At 38.2% G+C, this 25674-nt stretch overlaps 5 protein-coding genes across 5 annotated transcripts in view; 4 read left to right on the top strand and 1 right to left on the bottom strand.

Moving 5' to 3' along the window:
* Positions 1 to 105: 105 nt before the first annotated feature.
* On the top strand, positions 106 to 1343 carry LOC123319144 (valacyclovir hydrolase-like). The gene is made up of 5 exons (XM_044906001.1): positions 106 to 191; positions 249 to 506; positions 574 to 727; positions 786 to 1035; positions 1093 to 1343. Exons 1-5 carry the CDS (start codon positions 186 to 188, stop codon positions 1181 to 1183), a joined length of 759 nt encoding a protein of 252 aa, XP_044761936.1. The 5' UTR covers positions 106 to 185; the 3' UTR covers positions 1184 to 1343.
* Positions 1344 to 2188: 845 nt separating this feature from the next.
* LOC123319139 (double-strand-break repair protein rad21 homolog) lies at positions 2189 to 6249 on the bottom strand. Its single transcript, XM_044905992.1, has 13 exons — positions 6082 to 6249; positions 5561 to 5974; positions 5301 to 5484; positions 5081 to 5240; positions 4864 to 5026; positions 4576 to 4802; positions 4295 to 4515; positions 4066 to 4236; positions 3693 to 4011; positions 3298 to 3545; positions 2921 to 3241; positions 2707 to 2862; positions 2189 to 2647 (listed from the first exon to the last, which is right to left on the bottom strand). Exons 2-13 carry the CDS (start codon positions 5932 to 5934, stop codon positions 2522 to 2524), a joined length of 2670 nt encoding a protein of 889 aa, XP_044761927.1. The 5' UTR covers positions 5935 to 5974; positions 6082 to 6249; the 3' UTR covers positions 2189 to 2521.
* Positions 6250 to 6468: 219 nt separating this feature from the next.
* On the top strand, positions 6469 to 8392 carry LOC123318655 (delta(24)-sterol reductase-like). The gene has a single exon (XM_044905338.1). It carries the CDS (start codon positions 6701 to 6703, stop codon positions 8210 to 8212), a length of 1512 nt encoding a protein of 503 aa, XP_044761273.1. The 5' UTR covers positions 6469 to 6700; the 3' UTR covers positions 8213 to 8392.
* A 3086-nt stretch (positions 8393 to 11478) lies between these two features.
* LOC123318408 lies at positions 11479 to 12087 on the top strand. Its single transcript, XM_044905021.1, has one exon. It carries the CDS (start codon positions 11479 to 11481, stop codon positions 12085 to 12087), a length of 609 nt encoding a protein of 202 aa, XP_044760956.1.
* Positions 12088 to 12114: 27 nt separating this feature from the next.
* Positions 12115 to 25674, top strand: part of LOC123319415 (voltage-dependent calcium channel type A subunit alpha-1-like) — a 70707-nt gene continuing 57147 nt past the window's right edge. The window contains exons 1-2 of the mRNA XM_044906371.1: positions 12115 to 12572; positions 13674 to 13857. Of these exons, the coding sequence (XP_044762306.1) occupies positions 13694 to 13857 (164 nt within the window). The 5' untranslated portion in view covers positions 12115 to 12572; positions 13674 to 13693. The remainder of the gene's footprint in view (positions 12573 to 13673; positions 13858 to 25674) is intronic.

Below are 25674 nucleotides of genomic sequence, written 5' to 3'. Positions count from 1 at the left end.
ATTACCTGTGTTACGTAATTATTGTGAATTTCTCTTTTAAACTTTATTGCCAATTAATTTTTTTCACATTGCACTACTCGAGCACTAAATATTATCGCACATGATAAAAATACTACGCTTTTTCTGAAGACTCTACGGAACCGCAGTCAGTCTCATTTGCGTCGATAGAAGCCAAGCGAAGATTAATGATGGAAAGAAAAACGATAAATATAAGAAAATTTTAGAAAGAACTAATTTTTATTTTGTAGGAAACGATAATTTACATCAAATCGCAAAGAATAAATTATTTGAAAATCGGAAACGGTGCGAACAAAATATTACTTCTTCCTGGTTCTTTTGGTACCATCTGGAAAGATTTCAAACCCCAGATAGAAGGTTTGGACAAAAATAAATTTACTATTTTAGTAGTAGATCCCCCAGGTCAAGGGTACAGCAGGCCCCCTGAGAGGGTTATAACCCCCAAAATGTTTGAACAAAACGCGGATATTCTGTATGAACTTATAAAGGTAGCTATAAACATCTTCTTGCTTGGTGTATTTATTTATTTTAGTTTCTACTTTTGTATTATTTTAGGTTCTTGCTTTTGAACCTTTTTCTTTGCTTGGTTGGTGCAATGGTGGAATATCTAGTATGATTTTCGCAGCAAAATATCCAGAATCTATAAGCAAGCTTATAATTTGGGGGTCACACTCTTACATAGACACTAAACAATTAATTACTTACGAAAGTAAGTGAAAAAAGTAACTTTCAGGTCAACAACTTGAAAACGTACATTTTTTTTGCAGAAATAAGGGATATTAGAAACTGGCCGCAGAAAGCATTGTTACCACAGTTGGAAATATTTGGGGAAAAATTATTGCAAGATTTGCAAAATAAATGCGATGTTATGCTTGAAATAAGCAAAAATGGCGGAGATATATGCTGTTCTTCTTTGAAGAAGATACAGAGTCCCACTTTGATTTTACACGGCTGCAATGACGCGTTTTTAGATAAAGAACAAGCTGAATATTTGGTGGAAAATATTAAGAATACAAAGTAAGACGCTTAAAGCAGCGTAAGGACCTTGTAATGAAAGTGTTTCATTGATTTTAGGTTATACGTATTTCCTGAAGGAAAACATCAGCTTCATTTGCAGTTCTCCGAAGAATTCAACGCTGTCATCACAAACTTTTTGTTGAATTGATCAACAAAATTTTCGAAATACCACACTTATTGATGGTATTCTAACTACCATCACTACTACTTGAGATTACCGAAATTTTTGGAGTGAATGAAATATTTCTAAAAATTGACCTTTATTAATAACCATTGATTTCAAATACAGAATAAACAACAAAAAAACTGTTGTATATTTGTTGTTATAAACATTTACTATAACATAATAACAATAATATTAAATATATATCTTCAATGATCACCTTACTATCTAGGAACCTAAAAGCTAATTGAAATAATTTACAAAGATCAATTTTCCTATTTTTGTAAATGGTACTTTACAAACTTTTTCCCAATTTTCAGGAAAACAACAGCAGTAATTTACAAAAATGTTATTATCGTTTTTCGAAAATTTTCACTTGGCGTGATCTAAAAAAATATGCTCTATTACTTTTGATACCTTCAAACCATGAAAGAATCCTTGGTGGCAAAATATATCCATCAAACCAGCATATAAAACTTCTGAAAAACATTTCCTTACCGCAGTAACTTTATTACCGATATCACTTTAACATGGAGACGAAACTGATAAGAAAGAGTTTTTCCTGTGTAAGTTTATTAAAGAAATATGCAGACAGAGCAATCTTTCCTACTCATTTCATCACTAAAGTTGTTTTAAATCACAAGAAACTTTCTATTCTTGTGATTTAAAACAAATACATTTCAAAATAGTAAAGACATTTTTTGAGTAACATCAACTCTAGTTATTTGAAACAAAACTTATCAATCAGGCTTTTTCATTCAATGGATAAAAGACAAAATTTGAGAATAATAAAACGATCCATTGAAAGAAAAAATAACAAAAAAAATTGACGAAATTCTCATTTAATGAATTAATTTGTTAGTTTCATCAATTTTTTTTAAACCTGATTTATACTGAGCAGTATCACATTTCCTACCAACAGAATTCGTTCATGGTTCGTTCCCCGCTCATTATTCAATAGTATAAAGATAAAAAGGAAATGATGAAATATATAACAGATGATTCAATATGTAAAAGTAATAAAAAAAGTAAACACGATAAACAGTCCCATCAAAAGTAATGGAGATATACGAAATCTTATCAAATAAACATCCGTCCTCAGTGTAAACGATAAAATAAGTATAAGAAATAAAAATGCTTTGGTGCACTAAACCAATATGATTGATCCCTTAATAATTTTGTCGATAAAAAATTTTTATGTACAATATTTCTCTTTCACTATCTACCTTAAGTTTCTGAAAATATATTAAACATTTGAAGGCATTGTACAATAAAAAATACATACAGGTTTCAATCCTCCCATCCTTCATCGGTATATCAAATTTACATCATAGGATCGTTGAATTTCTTACCCTTCGACACGAAAATCTCCTCGTAAGCGTCCGCTTGCTCCAGCTCCAGCACGTGGAATTTCTTGAGAACCAGCAAACTGTAGAACTTTTGGGCGGCCTGTATAGACGGTTCAGCGTTAGTAGGGACTACTTAACAATATTTGGTAGTACTAGTACCTGTTTTTTGTTGTTCCTGAAGCACATCTCGGTTAGCGTTATCCTGTCTGTGTTTTCCAGTTTGCCCCTCACTACGGTGAACATCTGGTAGGCCCTCTTGTTCAAAACCCTCTCTTCGAACTGCTCGTCCGTTTCGTCTTGCTGTTGTTCTTCAGCCTAAACAAAAAAAGTTCATTTTTGATTTAACACAACCTAAACTACGCAGGGTACTTACAGGACCAGCCGAATGGGGGAAGTCAAAATCTCCCTGCCATGGAGAATGGGCCCTCTCCGACATATTACCCGGATGTTGGGGCAACTGGTCGTCATAGCCCATATTGGCCATCTGACTCTGATCGTAGCCCATATTCTCCATGGACGGCAGATGATGGTGCAAATTCTCCAGCTGCTCCAACGGAAGACTGGGTTCGATACCGCTGTGGTGGGGGGTGGCCCCGCCTATACCGTGGGCCAACAGGTCTTCCGTGGTGGCGTGGGGAGTCATAGAGGGGACCATGCCGCCCATATGCTCCTGTTCCTGAAGTATCGATTTAACCTGAAAAGTTACAATTTAGAACAACCGAACTTGTGGGAATGTCCTGTTCTGCTAACCTGATCCGCGTGCAGCTGTGGCATCTCTTCCATGTGATGTAAGGGGGTGGGGGGAGCTGACGTATGATGGTAACCGGGCGTCTGCGGATGGTACATGGAGGAACCCGCCATGTGCATATCCTCCGGCTGGTGGTGCATCATATGCGGCGTGCCGGGCGGCATCTGCATCTGCTGCATGTGGCTGGGCATACATTGTTGCAGGTGCGGCGACATCTGTTGGGGCTGCATGTGCGACATCAAAGGCGTACCTAGGATAGAAAACCATGGTCCAAGTTACGGTGACAATTGACATTGACAAGTGACGTTGACAAGTGACATTGACAAGTGACGTTGACATGTGACATTGACAAGTGACGTTGACAGGTGACATTGACAAGTTCAGTGAAACCGCTCACCTGGCATCTGCTCCATCATCGGCGACGGCGCGGGCATCGGGACGTGCATCGGCGAGGGGGGCGGCAGGGGCGTCTGCGGCTGCATCATGGGCGTCGAAGGGGGGAGGGGCGTGGGCGGCGCCATCGGCATCGGCGACTGCGGGATCATGGGCGTGGGAGGCGCGACCGGGGTCGGAGGGGCCATGGGCGTGGGCGGGGCTAGGTTGGGCACCGACAGGGGCGTGGGCGGCATCATGGCGGCGAGCATCTCCTCGGGCTGCATCATCGAATGATGGGGCGTCATGATGTCCGAATGCGACTGGTGTATCGGGGTCTGGCTCTGAAAAGGGATCAAATTATAATTTTTCGCTTGACCGGACAGTGAAAAACTTACATGATCCTCTTGGATCTTTCGTTTACGGCCTCGTCTCACGGGCGTTGGGGGCTCTATCGACGGTTGCTCCTCTGCGTCTCTCACTTGATCTAAAGGTAAAGACTCATCGTTGGGAATGGCCCCAAACTCGTCCGTACTGACAGTTTTCAACGTGAGGTGTCTCTGATAATTCTGAAAGATATGGGGGTGTCAAAATTCAATATTAAGCCAATATCGAGTTCATTCGTACCTTGGAAAGAGCCCTAGCCGGTATGGGACGAGCAGGGAGAGCGAATAACTTCTCGACCCCACCGGTCTCCTTCCAGTGCATCAGTCTCTTGGTCGGAGGTGCCAAATCAAGAGTTGTCACAATGTCACTTGTGTCTGATAACTGATTCTTCATCTCCTCCCCTGATATGTTTTTCACTTCGTCGACGATCAGTTTTCTTTTCCTTTTCGTCTTCGTGAATCCTGCAAACAAAAGGAATAGTAAAAGTTACGTCGAAGTCGAGTCTATATTGAATCTCTCACCTTTGAGAACTGAGGCATCTACAGGTGCTAAGGCAAAACTTTCCTCTTCGTTATTGCCGCTCTGCAAGAGGTTATTTTGATCTACTGGAGTATTTATCCGTTCCGGTTCTTGCTGTTCGGCCAGTTGTGGTTCTTGATGGACGGATCGTATGGATCTGACAGTTGGTGTTGGAGACGGTGCAGCCGGAGCGTGGTCCATGGGAGAAACCGGCCTTGATTCATCAGTGCTGAAGAAATAAATGAATTGTTAGCCGATCACCCTAAAATCATATCGTCGATTCCACCAACCTGTGACCGCCTACAGAGGGTGGGCCACCGAAATTATCCATATCATCGTCACTATCCCTGGATTGCGCCATCGCATTCGATGTTTCAGGCAAAGGAGGCTCTACGGGTGGCACTTCACCCATTGGCGCATCATCAAATAAACCGCCTTCGAATAAACCACCGGCTAAAAAAATATCAAATCACTTCACAGAATTTACACTTTGAAAGACAACCATACCGATCATATTTTGATCCAAATTTCCACCAAACCCATCGTCTCTCACAGAAGTATCAATTTCCATTGGTGTATGCTGTGTTCCTGAGGTGGAAGGTATAGGTTCTTGATCTTTTTCTAATCCTACACCGTCCAGAGGTCCGTCACTGAACAACAAATTACCCTAAAAAGCACAAACTCGTTGAAACCAAATGTACCACTTAACTAAGAACTCATCAATTACCTGGTCCATTGAAGGAGTCATGCCCGAAGTATGTCTCATTAGATCAGGGGCATCTGTATCGAACCCCATATCCCCAAAACCGTCATCATTCGTAACTAGCGCAATGTTTCCATAATCTTCACGCATTGTTATCTCTTCTGCCCTGGATTGATTCATACTGAATTGTGCCTCTATGTCTACATCACTGAAAATGAATTAATTCGTAGATACCCATACCGTTCTTTCCCACTTTTACACATGGCAATTTGCACTTTACTCACTTTAATTCCGGCATTGTGGTGTCGAAATCATGAAATACTTCTGGCAGTGTGATAGCATTAACTGCTGCTTCTCTGTGACCTTCGGGCAAGTCGACCATCCCCGGTCGAAATGCCATTTTAATTTTCACGAATGCTTCATTACAATCTTGGAGTAAATATTTGGCTTTCCGAGAATATATTCTAACCACTCCCAAGAGCAAATGTCCTGAAGTTCTAAGCGCCATTTTCACTTTAGGCTGTAAAATGCCATCAACCGATTTTTCAATATTTGTTTCAAAAACATGGGCCCTTGTCAACTTTTTATCCCAGTGAGCAGCCAGCCAAATTCTGGCCAAAGGGCCCTTTTTGGCTAATATGAAATGTGCATAAAACATCTTCTGGCTTGTAGTTGCTTAAACTTCCTGAAAGAGGAACCTAAAATCAGAAAAACAGTTTGTTATAAGTTTGTATACATAGCTCATTTACAGTTGCATATAACAGTTGGCGGTAAAGTAATAAATATCCTCGTAAGTGAACAATACCTGTTATTCAAAAAGAATTAGGTGGTAACAGGTATTAAAAATCGATTAGTGTTCCGTTTTTCCATTCCAAATTGGAAAATCTTGATTGTTTTCCAATAATATCAACTCAATATTCGTATAATCATAAAACGCCAAAATATCACTAAGATGGCGTCTGCCAATTCGTACGTACGCATGCGACGTTCAATTAGAAAGTCGTTTCTTCTTCTTATGAAGAAATACTGAAAAAGATATGAGGGATATGAGAAATGATACAATGCAAATAATGATATGAAATGATTTTTAATTTCAATTCAACAAAAAACTGAATGACTAATAAAATCTTTTTGATCTTAATTTATTCAGAGACTTCACCTTTCTGTGGGTCCAATTTGGCGCGAAGTACGAACGCGGTTGATTGTTCATCGTTCTTGAATCATTAATTTTGCTCTTGATTACTTGATTACTAACTGTGGATGGTGTTAACATTTTGATTTATTTGATAATAATTTAGGTAGATGTTGCAGATTTATATGACATTTATCATCAATGGTAATTATTACAGTAAATTCGAAAAATAACCTATATAATTGAAAACACGTTCAACCTTCGATTTGTATTTTCTATACAATTGATCAAAATGGTTCAGAAAACAGAAGGTTTATTTGAGCATATTTTGATACACTACAGATGGATCTTTGTGTGTTTATTTTTGTTACCACTTTCTTTTGTATTCGATATATGGATATTTTGGAGAAACTATATTGTTTTTAAGCTCAATAGTGCTCCATCTAAACATGATGATAAAGTTAAAAATATACAAAGGCAGATCCAATCCTGGAATAAGATACAGGGTAAAAAGCCATTTATGTGTACTGCAAGACCAGGGTGGCAAACAATGTCATTCAGACAAGGCATATACAAAGATATCTATAAGAAAATAAATGTTGATCTAGTTGATATATTACATATTGACCATGAAAAAAAGACTGTACATGTTGAACCCCTGGTAAACATGGGACAATTAACTGCAATGTTGAATCCCTTGGGTTGGACGATACCTATTGTTCCAGAACTCGATGACCTCACTGTTGGTGGTTTGGTGATGGGAACCGGTATTGAATCATCATCACATATTCATGGTTTATTTCAACACATTTGTTTGTCTTATGAGCTAGTTTTGGCTGATGGCTCTGTTGTAAGATGTTCACCAGAAAATAACCCTGATTTATTCTATGGGATACCATGGTCTTATGGTACACTTGGAATACTAACATCCGTGGAAGTGACTCTTATTCCAGCTAAGAAATATATCGAACTTACTTACCTTCCATTCAAATCCCTAGATGCTATGTCCGTATACCTGGAGGAAGCAGTAGTAGATGATAGGAATGAATTTGTGGAAGTGTTGATTTTTAATGAAAATGAATCTGTTGTTATGATAGGAAAACAAACTGATGAAATGGACAATAAAGGTTTCAATCCAATTGGTCGGTGGTACAAACCATGGTTTTTCAAACATGTCCAAGATATTTTGAACCGAAGTGATGCTAAGACTGAGTATATTCCATTAAGGGACTACTATCATCGACATTCCAGGTCAATTTTTTGGGAATTGCAAGATATAATACCATTCGGAAACAATCTTCTATTCAGATTGATCTTAGGCTGGATGGTGCCTCCTAAAATATCTCTTATGAAGTTAACACAGAGCGAAACAACAAAAAAATTATATGAGAATAATCATATCATACAAGACATGTTATTACCCATGTCTTACTTGAAAGAAACTGTGATTTTCTTCGAAGAACAAGTAGGAGTCTACCCTTTGTGGATTTGTCCATTTAAACTGCCCAATAATCCTGGTTTCTTACACCCAGCCAAGAGTAACGTGGAAATATACGTGGATGTAGGTGTTTATGGGGTTCCCAAAGTTGAGAATTTCAAACCAAGGGAGACGACAAGGAAAATTGAGAAATTTGTGATGGATAGAAATGGATTTCAGATGCTGTATGCTGATACGTACATGACGAGAGAAGAGTTTAGGTTGATGTTTGATCATAGTTTATATGATAAGTTGAGGAAAACCTATGGATGTGAAGAAGCTTTTCCAGAAGTGTATCAGAAAGTTTGTAAAGAAGCAAGAAGATGAAATGTGGAAAATTGATGCCTAGTTCACATTTGAATGGATCACCAGGTATAATGGAAAATCAATCAAATTACAATTTGGGGCTGTAGATGAACAACTTATTTCCAGACATAGTATATATACTCTCTTATAGTTAGAATTCAATTATTTTATATGGATAAACGTTTTTAATAAAGAGCTTTTACAGAAATAGAAATAATTGCAGTTTTATTCCCGAGAAATCCCATCGCAAGTCCGTTTTATATTGTTAAGCGCTTGAAATCGCAGTGTTTATTTCTATTAAAACGATCTACGCTGGTTAAACCTTATTACGGGGAGTATCGCGCATCAATGGAGTGTAGAAAGTGGAAGTTCATTAACGTTTTGTGGCTAAAAGTGACAGGTGACAGAGAGATCCAAAGTCTGGCTGCACCCAGCTTCTTTTCAGCAGCAAATGCCAAAACCGCGGTTGTATCAGTCAAAACCCCGCTATTTAGTTCGGTGTATTTACTTCGTTTTTGAAGGCTCACTGTTGGCACCGTATCAATTCGGCTTCACGGGCATTCTGGAAGCTAAAGAACAGAGTGTTTCAAAATCACGACCTCAACCTGAAGACCAAGACAGCTGTTTACAAAGCAGTGGTCCTCCCAACGCTTCTTTACGGAAGCGAAAGCTGGACGCCCTACAGGCGACATATTAAACAGCTTGAATAAACGCAACAACGTCATCTAAGATAAATAATGCACATCAGATGGTTCCACAAAGTTTCAAATGCAGAAGTCTTGCAACGGGCGAGTTGTATAACAATTGAAACTGAAGTAACGAGGGCCCGACTCAGATGGAGCGGCCACATTATGAGGATGCAAGACACAAGACTCCCCAAATTAGCTATGTGTGGCGAATTCACAGAGGGAGCTCGGAAACCAGGAGGCCAGTATTAGCGGTTTAAGGATACACTGTATCAATCCCTAAAATCAGTTAATGCCAATCATAACTGGGAACAACTAGCGTTAGACAGATCACAGTGGAGGTCTTTGGTCCACAGCTATAATGGAGACTCGAGAAGAATACAGCGGCGGCCAGATCTGGTTGGTGACTATCCATGCCTGGAGTGTGGCAGGATCTGTAGGTCACGGTTGGGTCTCTTCAGTCACAGGAGGGCACACAGTCGCAATTAGCCCTAAGAAATTATAAGTCTGTTCGCTGTTCTGGATCGAAGCCCTTGTATAGAATCTACCGATCCTCTGATCCACTTCTAATCTTCTTAATGAACACACGAATTCAAATTCCCTGTTCTAGATCGAATCAATTGAAGAGTTCATTTCTTCAAACGGCGTTTCCCAGATTGCATTTCATAACACGCGGCGTTCGAATCAGCCATTAACGGCCTCTGATTACAGGCTTCCCACCAACAAACGCACCTCCAATGCGCGCCCCATCTAAAATTCATTTGACGAATGGGCCAAACGACAATCGATCACCCGGAACAGCCCCCGGCGCATTTGGGAGAAATTAAAGAGCTTGAGTTATGTAAGACCCTGTTTTGTGGGAGTAAATCAGAACCTTAAACATAATATATTGCAGTTTTGTTAATAACGCCAGTTTGCACCGGTTAGATTGCGTGTTCTGGACTGAAAGATAGCCAGAGCCCTGCGGTCAACCCCTGCCGTGAACGCTAAGTTCGGCCTCTTTCGTAGATTTGGGCGTCTGCTTCCTCAAAAACGAAGGAATGTTCAGATTTTGAATTTTTATACGGTGGGTAGGTTATCTACGAGGTTGTATTGACATCTAGTTAGCGTAGACCAGTTCCGTGCATAAAAAAAATATTGCGTTACCACAGCAACGAAAAATAACTCATTAGAAGTGTCAGTGTGAAGTTTGAGGTCGAAAAAGTAAACCAGAGTTACGCAATAAATTAAAAGAAAGAAAATATCCACCGAAATTGTGAAAATCGAAAAATTGGAGTATCGCGCCATCATCAAGTACCTGTATTTAAAAGGGTTAAGAGGTAAACAGATTTACGAAGATATGCTTAATACCCTTGGTGATCAAAGTCCTTCTATGCGACCGTGAAAAATTAGACTGCAAGCTTCAAAAGAGGTAAATTTTCCATTGAGGATGATCACCGATCGGGAAGGTCGGTTTCTGTGTCAGTCCCCGAAAATATCGATGCAGTTCATGACATGATTTTATCAGACCGTCGAATTGGGCTAAAACGGATATCTGAAGCACTGAATATTCCATACGAATGCGTTCATTATATAGTTCCCGTCGATTTGGACATGAGAAAAATTGCTGCAAAATGGATCCCCAAATGTTTGAATGTTGACCAAAAGCGTGCAAGGGTAGAAGCATCGTGTTCGATCTGTGCTCGATTTGAAAACGATGTAGACTTCTTAAACCGAATTGTTACTTTGGATGAGACTTGGGTACATTTCTACGATCCAGAAACAACGCAACAATCGATGGAATGGCGACACTCTGGTTCTCCAAGACCTAAGAAGTTTCGTGTCCAAAAATCTGCTGGAAAGGTTCTTGCTTCAGTTTTTTGGGATTGCCGTGGAGTAATCATGATTGATTTCTCGGATAAGAGTAGAACAATAACCGATTACTATTCGACATAACTGACCACTCTACGGAAAATATCAAAGAGAAAAGACGCGGAAAGCTATCCAAAAGAAGAAACATTTTTTTTTGAAAGGTCTAGAGACGTTGCCGGTTCGCTGTAATAAATGTATCCAATTAAGAGGAGAATATGTTGAGTAATAAAATATTTTGACATGGAAATTTTGTTTGGTTCTATAGTAGGCTAAGAATTTTCAATATATCCTCGTATGACCGTGGGTGGCCGATTGTCTGCATGATTTTGAAGTTATCTGAAATTGACTTTTCACAATTGTCACTTACATGGTTGATGTCGTGATGGCTTACCCTCAACATTATTGTTCCTCGATCAAGCTTAAAGGGAAACCAAGAAACGTTGAATAAATAGTTAGTTAGTGGATCTGCGTAAGCCAGATCCAACTTTTCTGGTTGATTGGACATAATGAAGCCAAAAGTACTACTTTATGCTCTATGAGTCGAATCGGTAATGCCCAGCCTTCTGCGTGACACCACTTTTGTCGGGATTGTCAAAAACTGACGTTGATTCGTCTACATTAGCGTTTTCTGAAAGTCAAGACTCTCAGCTTCTTCTGTCATTTCCGATCTGGCTCAAGGGTTGAAATTGTGCTTGACAATTATCCGAATACAGCTTGCAACCACCCATAAAAGCTCTGTATAAAGCTCCGATGAATGATGGAAAAATAATAACACACTGCCAGAACTACAACTATCTGGGAGTTATTTTTGACTCGACCGGAACGGACAATCATGAAATAGAGAGAAGAATAACCACAGCAAAAAAAGCAATATCCTGTCTCAACGGCATATTATGGAATAAAAATATAACTAAAAGAAGAAAGTTCAACATTTATGAAACCTTAGTGAAAAGCAGTCTATTGTATGGGTCAGAGAATTGGAGACTAACTGAAAAATATAAGAGAAAATTGGAAGCAGTTGAAATGGACGCAATGAGAAGATCGCTCAGGATATCAAGGAGGGAAAGAATCAGAAATGAGACCGTTAAAGAAATGATGGGTATTGAAGGAACCCTAATGGATGACATCGAGAAAAGACAGCTGATATGGTACGGCCACATACAACGTATGTCAGAAACGAGACTCCCAAAGCAAGTAATGAACTGGCAGCCCGCAGAACGTAGGAAGAGAGGAAGACCAAAGACCAGTTGGAAACAGGGCGTCGTTAAAGCTATGAGCACAAGAAACTTGCAAGAACTGGACTGGGAAGATAGAAGAAGATGGAGGCAGGGCGTCGGACAACGTCGGAAGACGTTCTGAACCGGCATATATATATATATATATAAAGCTCCAATAGATTATTATCGTTGTTCCTCATCTCATTCAGTACAAAAGTTACCAGATTCAAACATAACCCATGTTTTATGTTCTTGGGGAGAGAAATGTTGAACGATCATTGGCAGAGCATCGACAGCTTCGATTTTGGCGCAGCAAGAATCGGAAAATCACCGGAAAAATTCGAGATATCAGAGCCGTATCAGATTCTCCGCAATTTTAACTGGAAAAATCCCCGCGAATCGCATTGTACGAAAGGAGAGACTCCGGGGGGCTCTGTCTTGCGCCCCGCCGTCAGCTCCGGCAGATCCAACAGTCGGCTAGATGCCGTGTTTCGGGAACATGCCTCGACAAGGGGGCAAGGCGGGAGAAGCCGTTACGTGACTTTTAGCGCTTTCTGTGCGTAGTGCGTTTATTTCCAGTGCGTTTTTTTCCATAGTTGAACCTATTAGTGAAAAAACCGACCTTATGTGAGGGATTTTTCGGGGGAATTTACCGAATGAATATACGGGGTGAACCCGGAAAACTTCGCAGTTGAAATACCCCGAAAAACTTTCGAGAAGAGCGCAAACTACGACAGTCCACGAAAAAAATTTTCTCGAAAGGATTCATTCAAAATTATTTTTTTACATTAATTTTCATAATATCATGAAGGTTGTGATGAGGAATTTTTTGACGCAGATCAACAGAAGGGGTGAGATGTAACGAAAGTTTTAAATTGAAGTAAATGTTCAATTCATCCACCGAAAACAAAAAGTGTCAACAAAATCTTATATCGTTTTTTCAACTTGTTCAAATTTTTTTCAATATCACTATCAGTGCGAAGGAAATTTTTCATAGCTTATTCTTTTTTTTATGAAAGTACCGGAAACCCTGTATATTCAAAAAATTACTATTCAATACATGAACTCAACCCTATAAAATACACAAAAATCATGCAAACTACTAAATTATAGAAATGATTTCCACCTAAGAAACATGATAAAAATGAAAGTAAAGATTATATCAAAATATCGAAGAAAGAGAATTAAACTGAATACAGCCAAACAAAAATTTTCAGCTACAGTGATACTTGATCGATGAAGCTTACCATTTCTCGGTTTTTCCTTTCATTGAGCTGTTTTCCAGTCTTCTAACAATTCTGAAAATTAAATGAATCGCTCATTGAAAACCGAAAGAATGAAATTTACATAACTGCTCCAACTTTCAAACTTTATCGTGTGAAATGAAATGGCACATATGAAAAATTCGTGGTAGATATTTTAACAAGTTTATATGAGTTGGGTTGAAACCTCTAGATTTCAGAGTTGGATATGAGATATTGAATTATTGGATTTTCACCAATATTAAACGTTGAAATTTATTCGAAAGTTATTCCTAAGTTAGCCAGACAACATGCGAATCCCATGGGTATCGCAAAGTTGGGTTAGATGAGGTTATTTTTTTGAAATCTATGATCTATATTTATGTTTCTTTTAGATTTTTTCGGTTGGGTTCATGATTGTTGAAAATTGGAATTTCTCCGAGAATTCCTCGCCATTTTAACCGACATTGTGCTCTGTCACTCGTAGAAAAAGTGTGATGCACTGCTATGTGCGGGCAAGATCAACTCCTTAGCCAATTCTTTTTGACACTAGTGCATATCGAGCTGGTAGCAGAAAGTAAGCGAACTGGATGTTTTTTGTGTGTATTTCTTCACTTCCCATGCAACCAAGACTTGGATATATGTATTCTTCTCGCGTCTGAAAACAGACGGTATTTGTTTTTCTTCTTCTTTACTATATTGTAGCATGTGCAGGATAGCCCAAGAATCTACAATATCCATCAGTGTTCCGCCTTAAGTCAAGGGGCAATCTAAAAAATAAATATTAGTTAGCTGAAAACTTTCAGAGATAGAACGAATAGAAAAACAGGAGAAATATATTTTTGGGCTGTTCTATGTGTATCTTTCGCTGCTGAAGTGATGTTGGTGTGGGGACAACTTCCCAGGAAATTGATTTTTCATGTTTTTCCCAAGGAATCAAGAGTTTCTTTCTAATTTGCTGGGAAGCACCTCAATATTATGTTGAATGCTTCAGGTATATGATGATGGTGAAAAAAGTTCGTAATATCAATAAGCGAAACAGCAAATTACAGAAATATGAACGCTTTGTATTGTGCTAACATGTACTTCGATTTATCAATTATAAACGTCCCAATTTGATTCCATGAAAATCTTTTTCGAATGAGATTTTTTATATCACAGAGAAGGTAAGTTTTTTATTTCGACTGATACTTTTTTTTCAATAAATGACACGAAAACTAAAAAATTCAAGAAAAACACACTATGAAGACAGTCTGTTATTTGCCTGTCTATCGGCCAGTGAATTTTAAATGGTCAACGAGTCATTACTTCAGCATATTTCATCTAAGGCAATTTACGAACTGTGCTTACCAGCAAAGCTTATAGACTTAACCTAAACCTACGTTAAGTTGAGTTAAGTTAATCTAGCCTAACTCTATAATCTTTGCTTAGGAGATTGAACGTTGACTTATGGCGAGTGCAGATGACAGCTTACAGCGTTTCGCATTCTGATTGGTTGAAGCCGCATATATAGTCCGAACTTTGTGTATATTTCGACATTTTCGATTCTGACAGACACAATTGTGGAAGTACGCATTGTTAGATTCCTATTTCTTTCTGCCGTCCCTGACATCACGAGCAGATTCCTGAATAGGTACCATTCAAGTAGCGTGTTCCATTTCCTGCATGGACATTCCCAATTTTCGACTGATTTCCAACCGCGTGTCCTGTTCTTGTTTACTTAGCTCTTCGGACATCCGGAACTAATTTCAGACTGATATTCAGCGACGGACATCAAAAGGCCAGTTGGAAACTTTTGTGACCGTATGGAAATGGCCATCGAGACAACTTCCTGTGAACAACATCGCCTGAATTTAGGCTTTTGCGGGAGTTTTCGAAATGACCATTTCCTGATGCCAACAGAGTGGTCACAGAAGGTTGTTAGATTTATGTTTGCGTGAAAATATTGTGGAGTTCCAATAGTAAAATGAGTCTGGACGAATTTTCAACTGGTTCCATCTTTTTGGATGTTTTCGACAAGCGTTTCTCTCAGAAAATCATCGTAGATCCGAATGTGATACATATTCTACAAGAAGCAGAACTCTCGTCAAATCTATGTGCGTTTTATGACCACAGAAACTCACACTATCGACTGCACGGATCCCGAATCAGATTCCCAACATATTCTACAAACCACAACGTTTTAATCATTCTGAGCGGGCCTTCGCAGACCCGAACCCGGGACAGATTCCTGGATATCGCCTAATGAACTCCAGAAATGCCAATAACAAACGTTTCCTTCAAGAGCAACGATAATCCGGACGGCAGGCAGATTAAAGGTACACGTATTAGTTATTTCGTCGTATTGGGGGGGGGCTTGATGGTACGTCTTTGATGGGGTAGGGTGCAAAAGCCTGTCGTTTCGGGATTTCCAATTATTTTCTTGTTTTTCCTATCTGTCTCTCCGCCCGGGCGAAGGATTAAGAACAGCGACTTCTTCGCTTTTTGGAACGCTCGAAGGACGGTCCATTAGGGAACAATTTTTTTTTTGGTTATTATCGATCCATTCGAATTAGGCACCATTGAAAAGTTGAGGAAGTTTTCCGTAAAAAATCATATCCTGAAATTTCCTAGTTCAAGTTTTAGAACACACAGGAGGCTAACTATTTCAGAAATCATCAACATAGGCGAATTTGTCAGCATAGGCGTATCTACCTAAAAGGTGGATACGGCTTACTAGTAAAGATAATTGTAATAGTGACAAAACCTAAGTTTTTTTTCAGAAATATGTACCAAACATCTTTCAATCACAGAACAAACTCAATTAAAAATTAAACGATGCTGGTGAATTTTCCTGACTATACTTTGAACGATCCCACTCAAACATTCATTAAATGAAAAAACAAGAAAAAGTTACGATTCTCTGGATGCTGAATGGATATCTGTAAACCCCCCTTTGGTGTGAACTCAGATATAAATATTATCTGCTCACTAGACTGAGAAGTTCGTACCTATATAAACCGGCTCCAGTGTGACATTTACTGCGTTCCATGTAGACTGTGTCGGTTCCTGAGTTTCAATAGATTACATCCCCACACAAATTTGCACGGGATATATCCCCAAGTCATAAATAATTCCAATGTCAATGAATATACACCTGGTGACTAAACAATTCCAGCATGAAAGTATAATTTTTTGAATACATATATCATTCTGTTTATTTATGTCAAATTATGCTCCAGGTTGATGACACTGATACGTTAACAACATCGATCTTTAAAATTTAATACTGTATGTACGATGATGACGTTAATTACAGGCAAACAGATGAACTGTTAAGGGTAGTTAGTTGCATGGACGAATTTCATGCACATCTACCATAGTTTATCTGATATGTCATGAATAATACACAAGTTGCCAAACTGTGACCTTTAAAACAATTATCAGAATTCACCAGAGTGGAAATTTGATAGAAACAGGAATATAAAGGGTGATCCCCAGAAATATTGGTCGAGTGACCAATCTGGATAAGATCATGCATGTGATTTTACAGTTTGAGTGGAAAAATATTTCCCAAACATAAATCACTTCTGAATACGACAATTTTTGAATAGATACTCCTCGACCTATCCGTTTCCGTATCGGAAATAAAAAGATTTTATCAAGAACTTATTGCCATCGTTGTACAACTCGTATAACCCCACTAGGCTTCAGTCGCTGAGCGAGCTCCTAGATAAACTTCATTAATATAGGAATCGCGTGATACATCCAGCTCTTGCGACACCATTACACCCCACTCGAATATACTGTCTAGATAAGAAGATTTTAACATTGCAAGTCTATGAACGTGCACGGCCAGACATGCACCTTCCGTTATTTAAAGAATGGATATTGTAAATTACCAGACAACTGAAGGGTCATTATGTGCTTCTGAAGGACGGGGAATAGAATGGCCCGGATTCGAGGTTAGGATTGAGAAAGAAGGGACGAAATGTGCTATAATCTGCCAAGATGACCTTATGGTGCTAGGATGGAAAAGCAACAACGATATTTCAACTATAACACAATGCTGGTGCATCGGTGATTTCCCAACATTGATTCTATACTTCATTCAAATTTATTTTAGCAGTCGGTTGGCCATGAAATAATTTTCTCAAGTTTTTGTAACTAGAACGAAGTTAGGTTGGCACTCATGAAATGTCGTTAATGTCATAGCGCCGTTGCCACAACTTATATCAATTTTTATTATGAAAATGCCGAAAGTGATTGAAAAAAGAGACAGGGTTTCAGGAAGTGCTATTTAGAATTCAGGTCCGCTCATTCAAATAGTTATACCCTGATATTCTAAAATCCACAATACGTCAAACGGTAGCGAACATATTCAATGTGAGAGAATTTATCTAATGTTTCATCTGAATCTAAATGACTTATATTTCCGCTGGATATTTCCACAATCAGAAAGATTGTGAATGAAGAGGATGACAAAGAATTTCCTTCTATTGGGAGACCCAAAAAAGTGGTGGCATTTGAGAATTTTATGTTTGAGTGAATCAATGCGAAAAGTTTACTACAGGATTTTTCTATTTTTCATTCGACTTGTCCTATACAATGTAAATGTCTTAAGGTACTAATAAATACCTAATTATTATTATTACATCAACGTATTAAGATGAATAGCCACAAATACGCGCAAGTTGCCCTGTTACTTGTTTATTCATGTGAAATTTTTGTTCAAAGGTGAAGTTCATCTTAATTGAAACTTCTTTCAATTCCTTTTACTTATATTGATGCAAGATGATTTTTGTTGAAGAATTTAACATTCTTGTAATTATCTGTTAATTCCTTCGGGAGATACCCATTGCCAACCACTGCATCATATGCATTTCATCTTCGGGTTAATATTTTTGAAATCTACAAATGATGTGAGCCAAAGAAGATAACGAACATTAACTGTCCTCAAGCTAGTGCATATTATGATATTATACTGATCTCTTGTATTTTCCATGCAAATAACTGGATTTGGTATGCCTTCAATCAGTTTGTATAAACTTTAATTATATTCGTCACATATTTTCCGAAGAGATTCGATATTGTGATAAAATACGTAATAACAGAAACTTTTACGTAGAACGGGCAACATAGCGTTGATTTAAAACCCAAAAATATTTTGACAAGCTTCATAACCCCACATTTTCGTACTATACAGAGTGAAATGTGTCAAATTTCCATGGCCAACCGACTGCTAAAATAAAAGTGAATGAAGTATAGAATCATTGGCAGGACTTGAAGCTTGAAGCTAATATAATAAGATGGGCAGGTCATGTAATGACATCAGAAGAAGACATATTCTATGAAAGGGCTTCTGATCGAGTTGGCAAGGGCTGGGTTCCTTATTGTGACTTATGCAGATGACCTTGTCATTCTGGTTCGAGCTAATGTAATGAGTGTCATTTTTGATCTGACGCAAAATGCTCTGCGCATGACTAAGCGATGGTGCTTAGAAAACTGAAAGCAGAAAAAATACTCAAAGTAAAACCAAATGATTCAGCATTTAAATGGGTGGGTCACAATACTGAACCATGAGGAACGCCAGCATTCAAGCTGAAACGTCGATATTTACGCTTTATCACCCTATCGAACGTCTCCAGAAGTTTCCTACCGCCAATTTCCACGGACTGGGAAACTTAAAACTACCAATAGGGTCATTAATGTTGGAAAACTTGCCGGAAAATATCTTGGTCAGCCCGTAACGTAAATAGATTTACCGAAACGTCCCGTTCGCAGAATCGAACCCTTCTCAATTAATTAGATGGAAAAGTTTAGGATAAATAAACGGGCAAGCAGTTTAAGCCACAGTCAGCAGGGCAGCTTGATGGAAAGTCCGAATCTCATCAGTTGACAGAGACGTCCACGGAGTTCTGGTACGCTTTTCTTCTTCTTCTTATACGCTTCCCTCGAATAATGACTCCGTATAAATCCCCTTATTTGCAGACCTGAATCGGTCAAATGGGGGCGGATGTCTCATCCTATTATCCGGAGTGTTTGGAAAAAAATCTCGGAGAATCTTATTTTCTCGATGTTCGAATCCCTCGTGGGTATATGCAGAGTTTGCTAGGAATTTTGACGTTTCGCTGAAGTTTTAGGTTTATTTTCTCAAAAAAACATTCTTCGAAGCACAGCAATTTGGGATACTGTACTGAAGTGTACACTTGAAATGGTGAAATTCACAATTTTCAGAAGTCGAAATTGTGGCAGTAGGAACTGCCTGCAGCGATGACCTCTAACTCAAACATGACGTTGTAAATTTGCTTGAAATTTTCAGTTTTCTGTTCATTTCAAATACAGAAAACTTGAACCTTAAAACATAATTATAAAGAGACTTTCCGCAAATTCCGTTATCTCGAGCAAGCAGAACTTTCAAACTTCCGGGAGTGCTTTGCTTCAGTTCCTTATGGGACTTGGATGCAGGACCAAATTGCACCATTTACATACACTTTCGGCATGTCCATGACATTAATCCTCAGTTCGAAGGAAAATTAAAGGAAATATATTTTCATTAAGGTAAACTTGCCGTCTCCACGCTATCCTGATGAAAAGGAAAACTTCGAACTAGAGGGCGTTGATTAAAGGAAAACTCCGGTAGCAACATTATGGAATGTTTGCAGCGTAAATGGCCCTGCTGATTCAGCAGTTTCCACTATATCTACTGAATTTTTGTTTCGAAGTCGACGAAGTTGATACGAAAATGAAGCTTTGTAACATTATTTTCCGATACTGTTCAACTTACTCGAAGGAAGTCACTCAAAATGAACATTTCTCCTGCTCAACTCCTAAGGTATTGTATAAGACGAAAGAGTAAGTTGAACATTAAGAAAGGGGTTCAATCACAAACGCACCTCGGGTGTAACGGTACAGGACGGAAAAGAAACACGACGGTTCACTCCTGAGTTCTCTCTCTCCCTTCACTCCTGAGTGCTCTCTCTCCCCCCGGGTTTTCACACCAGCATAGATTCATTCTAAAAAGTAAAGGTGCATCACGGGCAAGTTGGGAAAACCAAAAACCGGAGGTTCACTCCTGAATGTCTTCTGTTCCCCCCCGTGTTTTCACGCCAGCAGAGAATCATGGTGTGCAAGTTGAGGAAATAGATGGGTGAAGATGAAAATTCGCGTCGATTAAAATAACTTGGCTCTGGCTTATCGAGCCAAGCGAACAAAAACTCGGTTATCTCAAAATTCAGGATGTTTTTCACGGTGCACCATCGTTTTTCAGAACTGAAAAAGGTATAAAAACATTCCGGAACGTTTACGGTTCCCAACGATGTCGAAATTCTGAGTTGGAATCAAAACTATGTCAATTAAAACCAAAACGAGACAAAAAATGATCGAATCTTTCTAGAATGAGGCTGATTTTTTTTTTATAAAAAAATGAAACCTCATTACAATGGAAATAATGACAATTCGAAGAGAGAATTCAGCGACGGCAGTGAAAAATTCAATCCGTGAGGAATAAGAAATAATAATGCCGATAAAGTAGGAAACGACGGATAAATCCTGTCCTCCACCATTGTGATCTGGACCAAATCTCTATTTCAATGGACGACTTGGAGATTGAAAAATCCACTGAGTAATTACCAAATGCGTTTCGTCGAATGGACGTTCGATTTTCGCCAGGTTTTTCCATTTCCTCTATCTGCATCGCGGAGTAAAGACCCCACAAAATGATATTTGTGAGAGGTTGATGGAAAAGCTGCTGCGTTTTTACAGCCACGTCCTTTTTTCGAGAGTCAATAACCGGGATAGTTATTAAGTTGAATTGAAGCGGGACGGAAAATATCCTAGGATAAGGGACCAATTCGATTCCACTCCAATTTGTTGGAGAAAACATTATTATATTTTTCTTCAAACATCTCGAGTATCAAAGCAAACATAAAAATCGAAATTGATGTATTGCAATCAGTTTATTAATCTCAAAAATATTCTGAAACTTTGTGTGATAAAGTCACTCTGTATTGCCCAACTTTTTTTTATAAATAGGACTCTCTCTCGAATTCTGGATCAACATCCCATTGTATTTATGGCAGGAGTTCATCAAGTTCATTAGATTCTGTTTCTTGATACTAGAACTCAAATTGCCTTCGTCACATCCCCACTCCATAAAGCATATGTATGAACATTGCAATATTTTTCTATTATTTTGTTTTCCAAGTCCGTAACTGCAATTTACTACCAATTTCCACTAATGGACCGTAAAATGATTTAATTGGCAATAACACGATAAATTAGGCCAGTGTACGTTTTGTGCATAGGTAAACTAATTTTCCACGTACGTGAACTATAATTGGACTATAATACATTAAGGTAGATCCTGTTTTTACAGGACTTGGTCTCCTTTACTAGCTTCTTCGCTAATTGGATCTCCTGAATATGCATGCTCTTCTTCGGACGTAGTCTGAAATACAATTTGCAGATAATGAATCGCTTAAAACCTGGATTTTTCAATTGATTAAACTCAGGAGCGAACCTCCAGCAACCGTTGTGTAAAAATGAAAATCTGCATGTTGTGGCTCCGCATGAAAATAAGGTTTTATTCAGTACAAACATAATTCGAATTCTCATTGAATGCACCTCAGCGTCTGCAGTCTGAAGCACCTTGCCAATGAATGCCCATCAATTTCAAGTTATGCCAGATTTTATTATTATTGCTTCGCTCGGGTTTTTATGAGTTTTAATTACACGTTTTCTGCAGGCAGATAAAAGCAGAAGGGAAAATTATACGACTTTTTCATTGTTTGTCAATGTCTGAAGAAATAACTCTCATCCTTCATATTGTTGGTTGAAATGAAATATTTGAACGAGAGAAAATATCTCTTCTTGAGTCAAACAAAGAAGTTAACTAACTTTAATATTTTCAATTTGAGTGGCGATATCAAGTTCAAGTATGACTTCAATTCTGTTGGCGACGAAGCAGGGACTTTTTATAACTGCCAACTCAAGAAGATTCCAAAAAGTTTATAGATTCATTGGTACAAATAGCAAAGAAAAGTTTTGGAATGGAATGCATGGATTATTTGTAAGAAAAAATAAATTTAAGTGATTACTGAGATTTTGTATTCATACTACCGGTTCGTCGAAGAACCTACGATGAAGAAAACTGAGCAAATATGCTCTCAATCACGTTATCGACCGGTGGTTGGAGAATATGATGAATTTTATCGTTTTGTGAAACAGTACGTTCCATGATTGCCCTCTATTTCTGAAACAACGGCACTAATTGAGGTTTTGATCCATTTATAGGGGGTCCCAATAATTGATTTCGAATTCGCGTGACCACCTATTCAAATTTGTGGGGGTTTTTCTATCACCTTCCTCCTCTGCTCAAATAAATGGTCCTGTTTTTCAATGCACCCCCTGATTTTTATTCGAAGTTATTAATTTGCCAGAATGGGGTGCATAATTCAAACAGTATGGGCTTTGGGATTACGAGGTCAATATTGAATTGATGTCCTATTTCAGCATTTACCCAGCAGCCTCCACAGGACAATTGGAGTATTGATCACATCAGTTTTTGATTTTTCCTTCAAAGAGGGTTTTCTGAATTGACCCGCAATATTTAGAGGGGTGTTTTCAATTTTCCAATAGTAATTCAATGAGGGGGAGTTGAGAAAAACTGGATTTGTCCTAAGGGTAAATATTTCCCCACCAAATCTGTGATTCCTTCATTGTGAAGATGAAAATATTTCACCATTTTCCAATAAATCAATGAAAAATTATATATAAACTTTCTTAGAGTGTTACGTTTTGTATCTAGCAGGTGGATGCTATATTAGGGTATACAAGTATTAGATACTTTATGACAAAGTAGCAGCTCAAAAAAGCATAGACCATAACATCTTAATTGACCATTCCTGAACAGCGTCGTAAAGTGCAACATTGCATTAGTTGGTTTTATGATCCTTCTTGGACAACAATGTAGTGTGAATTCGACTGCATACATCAAGCTTACGCTGACGTGGAAAGAGGGAAAGCAATTGTATTGTTTTACAACAAGGACGCAGTTGAAGAACTTCATATGAAAGGGTATAGAAAAACTGGAACAAGTCATTTTATTCATACACTAATCGGATGCTAATTGTCTTATATCAACTGATGGTAATGTTAAAAATGTCGGAAAATTTTCACCCAACCCTTTTCTAGTTGTTGATTACACTAGGCCACAGACATTCATCTAAAAATTGATTCTTCAGCATCATCGTTCACCGCTGAGCTAGAATATCATCTCATCCCTCCCAATTTCAACATTGAATGACTTATTCATCCCCACATCCGTATATCACTCGAGTTTTCTACTCCACACATAAATCCAGAGCTAAGAGGTATAATTTTCTATTTATATTCAAATTGCGTATTTAAAAAAACCATATAAGGAATGAGGTAGCGATGTGAGGATGATCCCTATGAGAAGATGATGATATCGATTGTTTTTCGGCTTAATTGTTTTGACTTACCCACTTGGAACGGTTTTTAGGTTTTAGTTTGATGAAAGATTTCTGAAATTGATGTGGAACACAATCATAGACATGAAATTTTGTGTTATTGTTTGTTTTTCTTGTCAAATGTGATCACAAAACTTGATATTTATTATGTCTATGTTGATCAGAAAACTTTCATGACCATTATTGACTCGATGGGCGCTGACGGATTGTGAAAATGACGTAGAATGAAGAGAATACAGACAAAATGCATTATGTTGAAATTCGAAAAAAATTTATTCCGATATATTTGAGTTATAAGGATTTCAATGACATATATTTTGAAATTAAGGAAAATACTCCATTGTTGTATAGTATTTGCAATTTTCACGGTATCCTCACGAACAGAGAAAACGCAATTAAAAGTAGCATCGACATTTCTGATTCAAGTCCCCAAAACGAAGGCTCCAATTGTTAATTTCAATACCGTAACGTGTCTGATATATATACAAGGACTCTTCTAAGGATTCAACCGAGTCGTTCTTAGAATCGTAACGAATTCCATTTGTACGGTATCGTTACCCATCAGGCGAACCAAGGAAATTTTCATTTCGTTCCTGTAACAAATGAACTCGAGCGAAATTCATAATGAAAGGCATCCCAGGAATCCCTATCTGATCCCGAACGAAGCCAGTTTCCCGCCTTCCAGATTTCACATATATATCCGGGAAAATATCTATCGACTGAACCGAACGCGGCACAAAGGAGGTGATGGAACAATCGACCAAGACGCTGGAGCTCGAGAGGTAGGTTGATGATGAAAAAATAATCACTTGTCGTAGGACTTGACTTGATTTCTATTTTGATTTGTGAGGTGTGGGGTGTATTGAAAAGGGTGGGGGTTTCTGGAAGGGAAAACATTTCCCTATGTTGTAAGGGTATGTCAGCTGTAGGTTTCATACTTAGTGAACACTCCCAAATATGAATTACTCAAAATACATAAAAACCCTTACATTCTTCAGTACTCAATTAAAATATCAACGAAGACTAAATCATAATCTGGCAAAAAACATTGTGGTAGGAATAATGATGTATGTCTCTCGCACTCTCATTCAGCTTATTCAACAGATGTTTTCTTGAAACTTCCACAACTGTTATTCAAAAAGCTCATCGTTTGTGAAACAATATTAAACAATGCAAGCAATAAAACTAAATAACACCACGCACCTATTAAACTTTTCAGACAGTGTGACAGACAATACTCATTCAATTTCTTACTTCCTAACAACAAAATCACGTTCAACCCTCTCACTCCCGAACTGTTTTGATGGCGGCCAAAATGGAGCCATCTGTTGAAACTAAGCTGGACGCTATCTAATGAATATTTGGACGTCCAAACTAAGTATTCCTCAAATTTTCTCGTATAATGCGCCGTTTTCGAATAATTTCATGTTCAAAAATTCAAAAGTCTCTGTAAAATTTGAAGAATTGGGTAATTGGCTAGATACAACCCTGTTCAAAAGATCCACCGATGTGTATTGTCACAGATTTAGCTGAAGGTAATTTAGTTTTACCAGGGGTGGCACAGGTAATTATGAAAACTGGGTAGATCTTTTAATCAGGATCGAAACAGAAAAAACGGTATAGGAAAAAAGTGGGGATTCTTATAGATCTCTATATAAACTATCAAATAACTGTTTTATTGACAAAATTTCATTTAACTGGTGAGATGCACGAAAAAAACAGTATTCATACGATGATAGAAAACAAAAGTAGGTAAAATCTGCCATATTGCATTCTGGGCTCATGTTATAACTGGAGTTTCGAGAACATCTCGAGGAAATGGTTTTTACAACCACCCAATATCCACCTAACTATCATCTAAGTTCTCATAATTGTTGAAATGTGTCGGTAACCTCTGATAATTTTAAAATTTCATTTCAAGTATAATTCGAAGCTTCAACCGCCATTATGATCGTATTTAAATGAACAGCATATGCTGAAACTGACTTAAATGCCCCATAAAAAAAACTGGACATC

The sequence above is a fragment of the Coccinella septempunctata genome, chromosome 8, assembly GCF_907165205.1.
Source record: "Coccinella septempunctata chromosome 8, icCocSept1.1, whole genome shotgun sequence".
Taxonomy (NCBI): domain Eukaryota; kingdom Metazoa; phylum Arthropoda; class Insecta; order Coleoptera; family Coccinellidae; genus Coccinella; species Coccinella septempunctata.
This window is presented reverse-complemented; position numbering and strand designations above follow the sequence as displayed.

Excerpts from the sequence above, each read along its gene's own strand:
- LOC123319144 (XM_044906001.1), top strand. Across the intron at positions 728-785 it reads ACAATTAATTACTTACGAAA|AAATAAGGGATATTAGAAAC; the intron begins GTAAGTGAAAAA and ends TTTTTTTTGCAG. Across the intron at positions 1,036-1,092 it reads GAAAATATTAAGAATACAAA|GTTATACGTATTTCCTGAAG; the intron begins GTAAGACGCTTA and ends CATTGATTTTAG.
- LOC123319139 (XM_044905992.1), bottom strand. The coding sequence starts at position 5,934 with ATGTTTTATGCACATTTCATATTAGCCAAAAAGGGCCCTTTGGCCAGA. Across the intron at positions 5,027-5,080 it reads TTTGGATCAAAATATGATCG|CCGGTGGTTTATTCGAAGGC; the intron begins GTATGGTTGTCT and ends ATATTTTTTTAG. Across the intron at positions 2,863-2,920 it reads TCCCCCATTCGGCTGGTCCT|GCTGAAGAACAACAGCAAGA; the intron begins GTAAGTACCCTG and ends TTTTTTGTTTAG.
- LOC123318655 (XM_044905338.1), top strand. The coding sequence starts at position 6,701 with ATGGTTCAGAAAACAGAAGGTTTATTTGAGCATATTTTGATACACTAC.
- LOC123318408 (XM_044905021.1), top strand. The coding sequence starts at position 11,479 with ATGAATGATGGAAAAATAATAACACACTGCCAGAACTACAACTATCTG.